Source organism: Astatotilapia calliptera, chromosome 8 (assembly GCF_964374335.1).
Source record: "Astatotilapia calliptera chromosome 8, fAstCal68.1, whole genome shotgun sequence".
Taxonomy (NCBI): Eukaryota; Metazoa; Chordata; class Actinopteri; order Cichliformes; family Cichlidae; genus Astatotilapia; species Astatotilapia calliptera.
The window spans coordinates 20424985-20440666 of NC_137429.1; the positions used below are offsets into that span (position 1 = coordinate 20424985).

Below are 15682 nucleotides of genomic sequence, written 5' to 3' on the forward strand. Positions count from 1 at the left end.
ATAACTCAAACAAGGAGAGCATAAACAGGTGAGAAAATTTCCAACAGCATATATAAATGTACACACCTTTTTTTCTCTCCACATGAAACTCTGTGTAGTGTAGTTCAACAACCAAATGAAGTAACATCAACACAAATACATTTTTGAGTCATGATCATTTTTGTTTTATGGTGGATTTAAGTCCTAAAATAGTAACAACACTTGTGTTTTAAAGGTCATTAAAAAAACCTGACTAAATATTACATTTCTAACCTCTCTGTCAACAAAACTCGCAACTGTGTTTTTAAGAGATAATATGTCATCACATTTTCTGTCCTTTTCCCCTGCAGGACAAAGGACGAAGTACAAGTTAGGATGTAGTTCAGACAAAACCAAAAGAAAAAGCTGTTCAAGCCTAATTCATGAGATTTTTTGTAAGATTTTGCTAACTACATTTCCTGTAAAAGCACCAAAAAAAGATATTACAAGCTTAATATGTCATAGGTGCCAAGAATTCAGTGCTCTCTGTTATTTACCAAGAACCACGGAACAGTAGATTTCTATGATCTCTGGCATGTTTCAAGTGCTCCAGGAGTTCATCACAAGTTAATATTTGTGTTATTCTAGCCCATCCTCATCCTTTTTATTTTTAAAGTAACTGGAATTAATTATTTTGAACAGATGTCTTTGTTATAAAATGTAAAAAAAAAAAAAAACAACAAAGCAAAACAAAGAAAACAGGCCACAAAAACCTAAGTAATGCTACCATCTACTCACTTACCTTCAATTAATTTGCACTGAACAGTTATCAAAGAGGTGACCCACACCTTATTATTCTTTACATTTTAATGAGTTTTCCTGACTTCAGTGACTCATGATCAGAATGATGTTGTGGAGTTTCCAAAACCTTTACTCGCTTTTGTGTCTAAAGCCAAAGAGACTTAAAATATTCAGTACACTGCAGAAAATTGGTTCTTAATTTATTTGAAGTTAGGGCAGTTGTTTACAAACCACAAATCTTTTGACATGGCATCGGAATCATCAAATAAAGCCGGAGTATGAGCATGTCAGTTTTTAAATATATTTGAAAAAGTGTCATATGTTCATTATAAAAGTGTATGAACACATTTTAATGCGAAAGAAAATTGTTTCAAATCGCTCAAGTATGTACAAAGAAAATGAAAGAAAGAAAATTACACATACAGTCAAAACCTGGATTTTTTTCTCTTTTTTTTACACTTAATTACAGAAGAAAAATTACAATTTTTCAAGGTTAAATAAAAAAACCAAATCGATGTGAGGAATCTTTTCATTGTTATTGTTAATTTCACGATGCAATTATTGCATTACGCTGATGCTGTCAAGATACCCTGCAACAGTTTTTAGTGTCTTCACCATTAATCCAAGAAAAATATGTTGTTGAACTGCGTCGCACAAAGCCGCTTAACTTCCTCTAAAGTAATAAAAAAAAAAGAAAAAGGGGAAAAAAAAAGACAAGGGTCAACGTAAGGAGAAGAGGAGATTACTGGGACAGATGGTGTACTTTTGGTAAGAATGACATACATTTGCTTTATGCCAAATAGGGGAGACGTACCGTTTACTTCGATCAGATTGGCGTTCTTCTGATTCAGGATCACGTACAGTTCTCTCTGGTCTGACTTTTTGCCGACTACCCAGTAGTCTGTCATAGCTTTTACGATGATTTCCTCATCTTCGTCAACCCTGAAAGACAGAAAGAACTACATGTTTCAAACGAAGGTGTTCACCACATTCACAGTGGGCTCTTTGTTGCTTGAGAGATCATGTAATGTACCAGAGAACATTTTAACCTACTCAAAACCCCCCAACTTATTACACTGCAGGATTGCAGTGTAATAAGTTGCTTCGAAGACGGAAAGAATGTGGATATGCAAAGATCCCAGGAGTGTCGTAATAAAACTGAAAATTACACGGCTGTGCTGAAACGCTGGGAAAATGAGTTTGTACTTGTACACATCTTCTTTGTTTGATTCTAAAATACACAACTAAAGATGGTCTAATGCTGCTGTGATCACTCTTATTATTATTATTATTATTTATTTTTATATAAACCAAAACTAATCAATTCTTTATCCTCTCTGGTCACCATTAGGAACACCAGCAGTACCATCTGTGAACTGTCATTAGAGAACTCTCGAAGAAATGCCTGATGGCACTTAGTAAATATAGCTTAAGTTTCACTAAAGTGTCCTCTGATTTTACCTGGCAAAGTCACAATTGATATCTCCCAGGATCTTCATGAGGTCAGGATGGACAGAGGTGAGGCAAACACTGGCGGTCTTCCTCATGTGGATAGTGCTCTTCTCTGCCAGGTTCATGTGGTTGAAGTAAATGAACTTAAACTGGGGCTCCTTTTCTGGCCTGAAAGTAACAAAAGTAAGCAAAAGTTAAGCAACTTATAAAAAGTGCCGATAAAATGTTAGTATTACAAATTATCCTTTATACCTGATAGTTTAGAGAACCTGGGATTTATGACTTTAAGGTGCCAGCACAGCTTTTCAAAATCTGCATGAAATGTGTGTTACCTTGATATCCAGTAAGATCGGTTAGAGTAAGAGACAAACAAAGTTAAAGAGGCTGGGCCAGTCTCTAAAACCATACTGTTACCAAATGAAGCCTTAAACCAAGGTATCATTTTACTTATCCCTGCTTCATTGGTTACCCACGCTGTGCCAAGTTAATGAGCTGGAGTTTACTTAACAAAAGTGCCTAAACTGCATCTATGGACATGTGTGTGAATGTATTCAAATAGGTGATTTTTATACATGATGTGTGTAATTATTTACCATTGGACGAGGCCAAACCAGGACACAGACCTGAAAGCTAGCTGATAAATTTGCAGTGGCATTATTTATTGAGTGGATTCTTCACTAGGGTGATTAAAAAGGAGCCCATCAAACTGCCTCGGTCAGGTTTGGATTACCTGCCGAGCCGTGTCTGAAGCTAACTGCTGGAATTAAAGGAGCGTTGACCAGGATGCCAGTCCTTAAAGCTGTACTGCTTGAGTTACCCCTAAGTAGTGACATGATGCTACCCAGTGATAGTAAGAGTCTCATCTATCACTGCCAGCCAGGCAGAGCTAATGCTACAGGCCAATGACAAGCAAAGTGGGAAGTGTAATCACCAAGCACACAAATCAATCAGCTTTCTAGTTATAGCAGACTGACTGACAGAAACATGAATGTCATCGATACTTACAAATATGACGCACAAATGACATTAAGGTACGTTATTCTGAAAAGAGACCTGAGACCGCTCTTTTCTAGCCTCATTTTCTAATTTTGGAGTTCAGATTGCCTTTAAATATCCTCCCAGTCTTCCTGATACTGTACAAAGGCACAAGTAGAAAAAAACTATTTGATTTATTTTGAATACAGTAATGTGCAAAAGTCTCGTGTTTTTCTACCCAGGTATGCTTTGGCCTTGGGTCTGGGATCACTATCATTGCTGAAAAATGACACTGGAGCCAATCAAATACTTTCTAGATGGTATTTTATGGTGGACCAAACCTGCTGGTACTTTTCTGGATTCCATCAATTTTGGCAAGATCCCCACTGGCTGCAATGAAGCCCAAACCATGATAAAGCCTCCACCAAGCAGACACTCAGGGTTATACTGTTCACCTGACTCCTCAGTACATACTGATGAAAAGTTGAACCAAACATTTCAAATGTGGATTCATCACTCTAGTTAGTCGCCACTGATTTTCACTCCAGTTCTTTAAAAATGACTTCTTGACATCCACTTGTAAAGTTTCTCCACATTTCTTCATAACACTGCACAAAATCAAACTACTTGGTGCAAAAATACAATTTCATGCATTTCAAACTGTGTTCTCTTTGCCATTTTTGAAGATTTAACTAAGGAATTGGGAAAACGTTGATGTGTTTTTGTGGCAGGCTGCTAGTAACAAAGTATCTAAAGATGCAGTTTTATATGTTATAATATTACAAGAAAGTCTGGCTGCTTGGAAGCAAAATATAATAAATAAATAAGGGGTGGCTCAAGATTTTTGCACAATACTGTAAGCACACAAATAGTCCTTCAATGTCGTAAACATATAATATTAAACTCTTGAGCTACAAACAATAAGATGTATGTCTAGTTTCTAAACCCTGGTTTTGTGTTGCAATCTTTATGTATAATTTTAAAATAAAATGAATAAATATCTGCTGTAGGTATGGCATTTTGTCCGTATCACTTTTTATATCAACAATATTTGTAATTTGCCCAGAGGTGCATCATTATGCCCTGTATTCTCTGTAAAATGAAGCTGAGGTAAGCGTAGCAGCACCACATAGAGATTAGATCAGGAACATGCCAAGCTAAAAGCTAGGAAAGAGGAGAAATTGCAACAAACCCTGATATCCTGCGGTTGATTGTGAACTGTTCACAAATATCAGAAGCCAGCAAAGTAAGCTGAGGGCCCACCAAGCTGTCCAACTGCTCACAGAACTCCCTCGTCAGCTCCACAGAGGCTATTAGGAAACAGACGAGTGAACTGTCAGCTGTTACTGGACATAAGGTGAGGAAAATGTAATAATTACGTTTTATAAGAGCAGCAAAAACATCAAAATGCCGAACTGAAAAAAGCAAAATGAAAGTGAACTTTCATCATTAAACCGGGAGGGCACACACACTTACCACTGATCATAAAACAAGCTGCTGCACTCATTGCCTGGAGATCAAAGCAGATCACTGCAGGTTAAAATCAAGGTCACACAGGCCAGGAATCACACTAATGTGCGGGATATACTTCATCATTTTAAAATTCCGCGCACTAATCCCTGAAGTCCACATCGTTTGACAGAGCAGTGGAATATATTTTATCCCAAATCTACTATTCATAAACAGAAAAAAAGGTTAAATCCCCCCCAGTCACAGATTACAAGAATCCTCCTAAAAATGAATAACAACTGCCCACTCATTTTTAATGCATTAGAAAAAAAAAAAAAGAATCAAAACTAAATAAATCAAGAGAAATGAAACAAGCCTGTCATGCCAGAGTGTTGCATTTAACCTACTGTACCTTGTAAACAATCAGATGCAGCTCCTCGTAGCCGTCCTCTGCAGAGACGAATATTTTTGGAAATCGGAATTTGGCCTCCGGATCTTTCAGATTTGTAGGTCCTGTCAAAAACCTGAAAAAGACAGACGCAGTGTGCCTGGGTTCATATTCACAGACCAGGTATCAAAATCAAAACAGATGATCTAATTACTCAAAACCAAATGACTGAAAATCAGAAAGCTCAATTGGTGCCTAAAACACACCAAAAAACAAAAGCACACGATGCTATTGACTCTTTACCCCTTGAAACCAGGAGTAACCCTGAGCTGAACAGTTTCTATCATATTTCAGGCCTGTTTATAGAACAACATGACTGGATGTGAGAGGGTGGTCTCTGCCAATGCAGCTTCCCTTAGAAAAACCTGGAAACTATTTTAATGGTTATCAAACCACATCTTTATTAAAATATACTGATATAAACTCGTCATTAAGGGTACTGGGGAGGTCATCAAATGTCATCTTTATGGGGGAAAGAGTTAAGAAATGAACCTGAAGAATGATGGGAATGAAAATATTAAGATATGCGTGATGCTGGGAGCACATGAGGTTTCCAAAACAGGAAAAGCTCATCCTCTGAGAAGCAGTTAAGGTATTATTTCTAATCACATTAGATTTCTATGAATCTATCTACTATCTCAACATCTGTTGGATGGATGGCCCTGAAATTGCGTAGATGTATTTGTAATCTCCGGAAGACGAAGTATTTATTTGTTTTGACTGATGTGTTATGAATCATCACAGTGCACGTTTCTCCATAATAATCAACAGTTGTAGTAAAGTAGCATATTAGCCTAAAGCCAATAATGGATGGCACCAAATCTAATCAGGAATTTACCACACAAATATGAGCTTAATGTTCTCAGGAGCAAAAACCGTTTATGCCTCTTTTGTTCACAACAGAACAACGAATTCACTGTTATATAGTTACACAGGAATTTAGAGAAACCACTTAAACTGCGGTCGTGAGTTCTCAGAACCTGCTCTTTGAGCAAAAAAAACGACAACATCACAGAACGTAAGTTTGGATAACATCATAGAAAGCTCACGGCTCTCCAACGGGAGATTGAGAGACCAGTGTTGGACTGTTAGAACAGCTTTGAAATTCATATGAGTTGTTCGCACTAAAGTAAAAAGCACCATCACTTCATGCGGATACCCTCTCGGCGCCAGCTGCGGTCGCAAGGCTGGAGCCGAACAAAAAACACCCTGATAACGACTGTGTTTAGTCTGTTCCTTCCCATTCCAAGGCCACCTGGGTTGGCTGGAAGACTGTTTACTTAGCCTAGCAGGGCAAAGGACACTGTCTCAGCTGAACTCTGGACACGCACACACATACATATACACTGATATGCACACACTCATCCCCCCTCCCTTTCCAAACGCCTTCGACGCTTATTCCCTTCCGATGCTGACGGTGGATCAAGGAGACCAGTGCACGCAGGCCCGGATGCACTGTCTAAATCGGCTGTCTCTCACCCTTTACACACCCCTGTTGCTTGTCATGTGTTTCTTTGGTGTATTTAGAGTTTTTTCATGTGCAGAGGTGTTTTTTTCTGTTCTCAAACTGGTCTCCCTGTTGGAGCTCAGTCTGGGAGGAGTTATTTTTTTCTCCTTATCTTTCCTTATGTGGTGCATTTTCCATTGTTATACCTCTCTGACCTGTCTTCCCCATGTGATGTTTGTGTAATGCATGTATGGTCAGAAGGGTAAGTCAGCGCTGGCAAAGGTCGGCAGCCTTAACCCAATTTCCTTCGGGGTCAACCTTCAGGATCAATAAAGTTTTATTGAATTGAATTGAAAATTATGTGTAACAATTTAATGTTTCCAATTAAATGCACGTCTATTGTGTAGTGTTGTCCAACAGACTCTGCAATCCTATGCAACTTCCATTACTGCAATACCTTGTCTTGATTTAAAAAACATTTCTCAGCATTTTTCAAGAAATGCTGTGTCGTCTGTCCCGTGTAATTTCAGCAAGAGTCACACTCGGACCACTGTAGCAACTTTACATCATCGTGAGACACAAGTTATTTAAGCAGCATGCAGACATAAGCTTTGGCAGGGAGGCAACACCTGAGCAAACTTTCTCCTGTTACACATTGACACGGAAACAAAATAGAAAGTTGAAACCTCTCGAGGCTGGAGTGATACTCCACCCCTTGGCTAACAGTACGGTGTGTTAGCCAAGGGAGTTACCTCGTTATCTAATTTGCTTGTCAGTGGGTCGAAATCACACATGGTGTCACACACACATGCATCTGTATCTTATCATTCATATGTGCATCCAGAACATGCCTTTTGACGTATCTGGGATGCCTTGGCCCACGAATGACATTACTCTAGTAACCGCACCACTGCAGGGGGTTGGATTAAAAGAGATGGGCGCAGGGATCATAGACTTACCTCCCATAGTGCAACAAATTTCCAGCAACTTCTGGTCTCATTGGGGAGTCCCTGCCAGCCAACTGAAACAAGCAAATACAAGAGAGTAAAATTATGGATTGTTTAGCCAATTATTTAAGTAGATCTATTATGCTTTCCTTATTTTAGGTCATATTTTCTGTCAGAAAATAATCATTATATTACTAAAGTGTCAGATATTTATATTAAACACAGCCAAAGTTTCAGATAATGGGGTCAACGTTTGTGCAAATGATCCCAGTGAGCCAAACTGCTCTAAATGCTACAGTAGCTTTGTATGTTTTAATGACGGTGGATCCTTCTATGGAAACTAACAAAACCATGGACAGACCTGTTTTACAAATTATATAAAAAGCTTAGCATTAGCTGTACAGATTTATCAAGACAAGTTAGCCATGTTGTCATATGATATACACTATGCAATATCGTGAAGCAGTGGTCCTCTTCTCTACAGTCATGACACCTCCTTTGACCATTCCTCGATTTGCCCTTAAAATAATCTAGTGGGCTGGAGTTCTGCAGAAGTCCACTTTTTTCACTCCACCTACCTCTGGTTCTGAGTGTCTGGGGAAAAGCGAGGTGGTCAGATATTTGTACAGGATCCTCATGTCATCTTGTTCCAGCCCGCTCCTGTAAACACGACCACGATGCCAAAAATGACACCTTATAAACGTCACATTGCACTAATGAAAAGAAAAAAAAAAACTAAATGCATGGATTCATTTTTATCAGGTGTGCTGTCAAATGTGTTATGGATCACTGGATAGATATTAAGAGAAAATGCCTTACTATTTGCTGTTCAGCAGTGGCTATAAATGGGATTCAATGAGTGCTGTGCAGCAGATGCAGCTGCTTAATTTGCACAGTAATTAAATATTCCTTCCTGTTTGTCCATCTTCAGTTCACAGTGAACGATTATGCTGCTCTCAAGTAATTTCATTAGCGATCATGTAATTCCCCCTGTGCTTACACACAGAGCCGGTGGCCGACAGCACAATTAAAAACAAGTGACATGTCAGGGAGCGCATAAACCACAAAGAGGATTAACTGCTGTGTTTAGAACCACCACTGTTTACCCAGCATGCCATTATTCGTGTACTGATGCCAGCACAGGATTTTACCTTAATACACCGGATGGCTCAGTCAAATTTGACAGATGGTGGGTTTGATGGACAAACATACAGTTTAAAGCACAGCATCAACAAGTGTTGTATACCAGATAAGTTGGTCATTATACAGGAAGGCTGTGTATTTGATCAGACTGAGGCTCTCCTCCACTCTGTTGACAAAAGACTGGATCTTCAGGTAGGTCATCTTGTCCAATGGGAAGAAGCTGATGCCTCCGAATACATCGAGCAGGTCGCAGGACTGCAAGTGGAGAGTCTGCAGATACTGGAAACCCCAGCGTGATAACACACGGACACACACAGACACAGGAGACGCAAAAAAGAAAGGGTTTAGTTTACCTGCCCACAAGTGCTTGCTTACAGTTCAATACAGAAAAGAGGATATAAGAAACTCTTTGACTTGTACCGCATTGACATTCAACCTCTGACAAGCACACCACAGCCTCTCTCTTTCTCCCCGTCTTTAGATTTCATGGTGGACAGGGAAGCCCGTGTTAATGGATGAAGGGTATTCCCTAATTAGAAATTAATTTTTAAAGCAGCTCCTTAAAAGCAATGTTCCGGCTAGTTGACAGAAGTGTGACGTGAAGACAAATAATGGGGGCAAGACAACGATCAAGACGTCAACCATGACTGCAAACATCTTACAGCTTTCCAAGAGTAACGGGAACATTCACAAATAAACAGTGTCCCTATGACAACTGTCATCAGTGAGGGAAACCCTTGTGATAACAAGGACAGTCAGGCTCGAATGAGTTCTGTTAAAAACACACATGCCGGCATTCTAAGGGAATCATCCTGTCAAAGCAAGGTCAATATACATGCATGCATGATCTGAACTCAAAACATATCCGCCTAGCAACAAAAATGTTATGGCTTGTGAGTATTTATTACCCTGTAGAAGAATTTCTCAAGTTTCTGCATGAGCAGCTCCACTCCGCCAGCTTGCATTGCTCTGGAAAAGGTGCCATTGAAGAGCTACAGCATGAGGAAAATGAGCATTGTTAAAACATGACTTATTTTGGCATCATACAGGTATAAATTAGTAATGTGTGACACTCAAGAGCAATGATTCAACATTCCCCCCAGTAATGTAATCCTTTCATTACGTATTTCAAGCAAAATTCCCTCAACATAATGCACAGACCTGACTTCATGAGAAGTGTTACAACCGGAAAAGACCAGCACTAAATTTAAATGAAACAACAGTATTTTACTGACTCCATGTTGCCTTCTTTTTAATTTCTTCCTGTGTTTTCAGCTGATTGCAACTTTTACATTTTGTCTGTCATTTTTCTCTTATAGATTAACCTTAAAATAGTAATAATAGGAACTTAAAATACTATTTATTTCAGGAATAATTTCGGGAATTAAGAACACATCTAATAAATGAACAAAAAAAAAAAAAAATCCCCTGCAACACTTCAGAGTACCTCTGGGGGTGCAGAGTTGAGAAACACTACTCTAGGGTGTCATTACATGGCTTTGAGCGAATAAGGTCTTTTTATTAGAATAAGCCTCCAATGCAGTAAAATACAATTTTAACACAAATGTGATAAAAGCAATGACATTTATTTTAATTACTTTACTAAACTTTAAGTCAAAGATTTCTTCATCCAGAAGATAAATGTATCACTACACACAGCAGCAGGAACCCTTTGACATTTTCTATATTTCTTAACAAGTCAAACAAATATATATTGTACTATTTCATGTCATTTCAAGAGCCGTGAAATGTGTATTTGTGAGGGGAAATGTTTGTGAACCTCTAGCATTAGTAATTTAACATTAATTACATATTTATTTAAATTATTTTAAGATTTAATAGAGTAGTCATTTGACTACAGATAGATACCGAACCCCAAGTCGTGCTCCACAATGCGTTGCTCAGAGTATGAATGTGTGTGAATGAGCCACGTTGTATAAAGCGCTTTGAGAAAGATAAGAATAGATCAGTGATATATAACCAACTATTTTACTATTTACGAATCACCATTATGAAGATGGTAAGCTAGCACACACTCTAGGACGCTTTCAAATTTGCTAAGTAGCTCATTGGCAGAAGAACAATGAACAGCAACGATGTTTGTGTCAAAACGTGGTGTCCACATCTCCTCAGACCTGACATGGGCTGCCCACATTCAGGTCCAGACCAAAAAGGCTAGGCAGCGCCTGTATCACCTACGACAACTGAGGAAGTTCAGGGTCTCTCCAAAGATCCTCAGGATTTTCTATACAGGCGCTGTGGAGAGCATCCTCACACAGAACATGACATCGTGGTTTGGGAACAGCTGTGTGAAGGACCAAAAAGCTCTCCAGAGAGTGATCCGTACAGCAGAACGCTGCTGCAGGATTGCTCTCCCCCCGCTTCAGGACACCTACACCAGGAGATGCCGGACTAGAGCAGCGCAGATACTGAAGGACCCGTCCCATCCTGGCAACAAACTGTTCCAACTTCTGCAATCTGGTAGAAGGTTACGCATCTTCCGGGCAAGGACAGAGAGACTCAAGAGGAGCTTCTATCCCCAAGCCATCCGTGCCCTAAACACACACACCCGCCCTCTCACATCATCTATAATTGACTGAGACAGGACTCTCTTCCAGACACTCTAAACCAAGGCACAATGTACATTTCAATTCCTTTAATTTTAAATATGTTTATATTGTCTATCCTGTAAAATAGTCAGATGTCTATTCATATTAATGTACAGAATTCACCTGCTTGCTGCTACTACTGCACATTCACCCAGTGTATATACTAATATATATATATATATAATGTTCTTCCTCTACACCCCCCCCCCCAAAAATTTTTGCACATGTCGAGGAGCGTGTCAGGCTACATTTCACTGTGTGTTATACTTGTATAACTATGCATGTGACAAATAAAGAACCTTGAACTTGAAAACATCACCACAGCTCATCTGCACTCTGTTCAAAGTCATGCTGACAAGCGAGAATGTTTAATGACTAAATAATTTTAAAAAGGACGTTTTGATGTGAATGATAAACATTTTGTTCTGAAGAAGAGAAAAAGAAGAGACTTAAAATGGAATGCATTAAAAAAAAGTGCATTCCAGTATAAAAACCTTTTCCTCATCTGTAAAACATGATGGTGGCTGTGTCATGGTTTGGGTCTGTGTTGCTAAATAACAACTTATCACACTGGTGGTTTAAGTGATTTTTGTGTTGTAAATGTTAAAAAGTATGGCAAATTCTAAAACCGCACTCAAACTCACCTTATACATGCTGTAGCACTGCCTTACCACTGCACCATAAACGGTATCCTACAAAAGGCAAGAGGGAAGCTAAGTACAACTGGCAATACTCAGAGATAAACAATGAAGACATACACGAATACTTTTCAGTACTCACAAGCATTTCCTCTTCCTGATATTCTACTGTAGGTGGTTTGCCATCTTTGTTTGGTTTCTCAATCATTGGATTTCGAACCACCTGAGGATGGATTTTTTTTTAATAAAACAGCACAAAGGAGCATTACAGAGTTAAGAGCAGAATGATATTTAAAATGAAGGAGACAAACTCTGGACAAAGACTAAATACTGGGAAGGTGATGTACACATAAGCTTGCAAGATACCATGACCATCCAGAAATTTTCCTCGGGCTCAAAGAAAAACTGCCGGTTCTTCTGTGTGTGCAGGGATTTAGCTGGTTTTGTTGGACAGAACGTCCTGGAACAAAGGGGATGTGACAGTGAAGAAGGGCGACACACCCAAACAACACGCACGGCTCTTAAATTTCTGTCTGTATTTACACTAGATATTTATCAGTGTGCATCTGACCACTTATTGCAACATTTCCCTTTTCTATTGTGCTTCAGGCTTCCTTTTGCTTCATCACAGCTACAAACGCTTAAATTTATGCTCAAAGTACAAATAAATAGACTGCAAATACAGCCATGATGCTGCTGCAGTAATATATACACCATAATACTGATACCTGGTGAATTGCACAATGGCCTCACAAAGGCCGACATTTCGGATCTTCTCGTTCTTCTCAACATCACTGGGGTGGTAAAACAGAATCTTTTTCTCTTCCTAAAACAAAAATATTTGCATTAGGCATGCTTTTTTCATCTAAAGGCTAAAAAGGTTTGCATAAGAACTCTTTATCAGGGAGTCTCACTCACCTCTCCTTCTCGAGGTCCAAACGTGGGGTTGTAAATGAAAAAACTGAGTAAAGATGGTGTGTACTGTTTCTCTTGCATTCCTGAGGCCATTTTGGGGCTGTGGCACACAAAGAGAAAGGTGACATACCTTTAGACTCCATCCAAGTTGCTCTTATGTAATACTTAGACTTGGACCTTTTATTGTCATTGTGCACTTTTTTGCACAGCGAAATTGGGTAGCAAGACCACAAAGGTGCAAAAGTAAAGAAAATAATATACAAAGAAGAAAAAGCAGTATATTTCATATTTTCATATATATATATATATATATATATATATATATATATATATATATAAATACACATACATGTGTGTGTGTGTGTGTGTGTGTGTGTGTGTGTGTGTGTGTGTGTGTGTGTGTGATTAAACTAAATATGGGGGTGCACATAAGTGGTCTGCAGGTGCACATTCGCTAACAAAATAAAAGATGTCCATCAGATAAGAAGTTGCAACGCCAGTTTGCGTACATAAGATTTTCTGGAGGAGGACAGACCTTTGACTAGAACTCTTGAAGATGTCGAAGAAGCAAGCTCCTTTAAGCAATTACTTTGGTGGTCCTCCACCTCCAAAGAAATGCCAGAAAGAGTCCGAACCGCAAAAGAAGTGCGTATACTCGGAAACGTGGTTGCAGGAGGTGAACTGGCTTCAAACAAATGATGAACGCACACAGATGTAGTGCAGAATATGCTGTGAAAATCCCACTCTAGCGGACAAAAACAGTGGCTTTTATATGTACGCAAATGCGCATTGCAACTTCTTATCTGGTGCGCGTCTTTTATTTTGACAACGAATGCGCACCTGCGAACCACGTATGTGCACCCCTGACTATACACGGTGTATGTAGAAACACTGAAACAGAAGCAGTGTGGGGGTGTATACAAGGGCAGTAATATAATATAATAAATAAATAAGGGTGGAGGGGCTATGATAATTTAGGATGGGAATGGTAAGGTCACAGAGACCAAAATATTGCACAGAGACCAAAACATTGCATAGGGGCCAAAATACTGCATGGAAAAAGGGAAGACCAAAATATTCAGTCACCTAAACTCACCTGATCATCAGCATTAGTGTAACTTGTGTCTGCCTTTCCTTTGCTCCAGTGGCCGTTTGGTTAGCATGCCGTGTTCCTACAAAACAAAGACAACAACATCCAGTTATATAGTGACACAAATCCATTGGTAATAATACACTACTGGTAAGGTACACATTTTAAAAGGCGCTGGAAACATTCCTAAGAAATTCTGGCCAATACTGACATGATAGCATCACACAGTTGCTGCAGACTTGTTGCCTACACATACATGGTGGGAATCTCTCACTCCATTAGTTCTCTATTTCACTGAGATCTAAAGATTGCGCTTACTGTACTTAAATGGCCTCCACAGAGTATTTTCTGTTACCCTGCTGGAAGAAGCCATCAGAAGATGGCTACACTGTTGTCATAAAGTAATGAACATGGTCAGCAAGAATGCTACAGTAGACTGTAGTGTTTAAGCAATGGTCGAGGGGCAAAGAGAGTGCCAAGACAATATTCCACCCACCATTACACCATCAATAGCAACCTGAACTGTTGATACAAAGCATGTTGTTTACACCAAAATCTAAGCCTACCCTCTGAATGATGCAGGAGAAATCAAAATTTAGGCGAGCATGTGTGAACTGCAGCTTCAATTTCCTGTTCTTAGTTGACAGTAGTGGTACCCGGTGTGGTCTTCTGCTGCTGTAGCCCCCAATTCAAGCTTTGGCGTGTCATGCCTTCAAAAATGCTCTTCTGCATACCTTGGTTGTAAACTAGTGGTTATTTGTATAAGTTTGCCTTTCTATCACCTAGAAACATTCCCCTCTGCCATCAACAAGTCATTTTAATTCCAAAATTGGATGCTCACTGGATATTTTCGCTTTCCCTGGAAACCCTAGAGACGGTGGATCAGCAGTTTCTGAAATGCTCAGAACAGCTTGTCTGGCATCAACAACGATGCTGCGTTCAAAGCCACTTAAAATCATCTTTCTTTTCCATTCTAATTTTCAGTTTGAACTTCAGCAGGTCGTCTTGATCATGTCTACGTGTCTAAATGCACTGAACTGCTGCCATGCGATTTGCTTATTAGATATTTGCATTTAAAAGTTAGCAGCCATGTTGCTGTGTATAATAATAAAACGGTGTACCAGTTTTTGACCATTTTGGTTAAAGTTAGAGGCACTAGGTCACGCAAGGTAAAATTTTAGCAGTTCACTTCATTTACTGGAGATAAAAGTGATATAGTTCAGACGCTTACACCTCTACATTTAAGGGGTGTGTTTGTTTTCTACTCGTTTTACATTTTGTCATTATTGTCTCGTACACATACGGTACTGCAAATGAAATGCTACTACTGTACTTTAGCCGGCAGAGAGAAATACTTGGATATTTTTATACAATATGTGTTATAATAAACTACAAAACAAACACATAAGGAAATTTATGTGATTGTGTACTACTATTGACAAACATCCAGTCAGCGACCAGCCGGAGTCACTCAGAGCAGCTAGCTTGTTAGCTTGGCTCTGCTAGCTGTAGGCTTGTGTTGGCTGTCGGAGGAACCGTCAGTGAACCGTGACAGTAACACTCACCTTACAGAAGATAAACACAACACGTCCATGTACTCGCTGATACAGACAGTGAAAATTAAAAGAACTAATGCGTAAATGGTGTTAATGGGAAGCGAAGCCGCTTGCATTCTACTTCACATCCTTAACTTCCTGCTTTTAGTTACGAGGTGCTACAAGCTCAGTCGCTCGGGTCAAACCGCTTTCAAACAAAGTTTCCTACTCTCCAAATCGGGGGTTCAAATGATCTGTGGGGTGCTCCAGTTTAA

General features: G+C 39.3%; 1 protein-coding gene across 2 annotated transcripts; it reads right to left on the reverse strand.

Annotated features, from left to right (window-relative positions):
- Positions 1-942: 942 nt before the first annotated feature.
- On the reverse strand, positions 943-15600 carry ccz1 (CCZ1 vacuolar protein trafficking and biogenesis associated). 2 transcript variants are annotated; one of them, XM_026178991.2, is made up of 17 exons: positions 15438-15600; positions 13879-13954; positions 12786-12882; positions 12596-12693; positions 12234-12327; positions 12010-12090; positions 11874-11921; positions 9529-9612; positions 8724-8899; positions 8056-8137; positions 7490-7551; positions 5048-5159; positions 4663-4696; positions 4379-4496; positions 2221-2379; positions 1574-1701; positions 943-1432 (listed from the first exon to the last, which is right to left on the reverse strand). In XM_026178991.2, exons 2-17 carry the CDS (start codon positions 13890-13892, stop codon positions 1377-1379), a joined length of 1443 nt encoding a protein of 480 aa, XP_026034776.1. In that variant the 5' UTR covers positions 13893-13954; positions 15438-15600; the 3' UTR covers positions 943-1376. The 2 variants fall into 2 exon arrangements, with proteins under 2 accessions (XP_026034776.1, XP_080161704.1); XM_080305578.1 differs by having other exon boundaries at positions 12215-12327; positions 15438-15580.
- Positions 15601-15682: the final 82 nt, after the last annotated feature.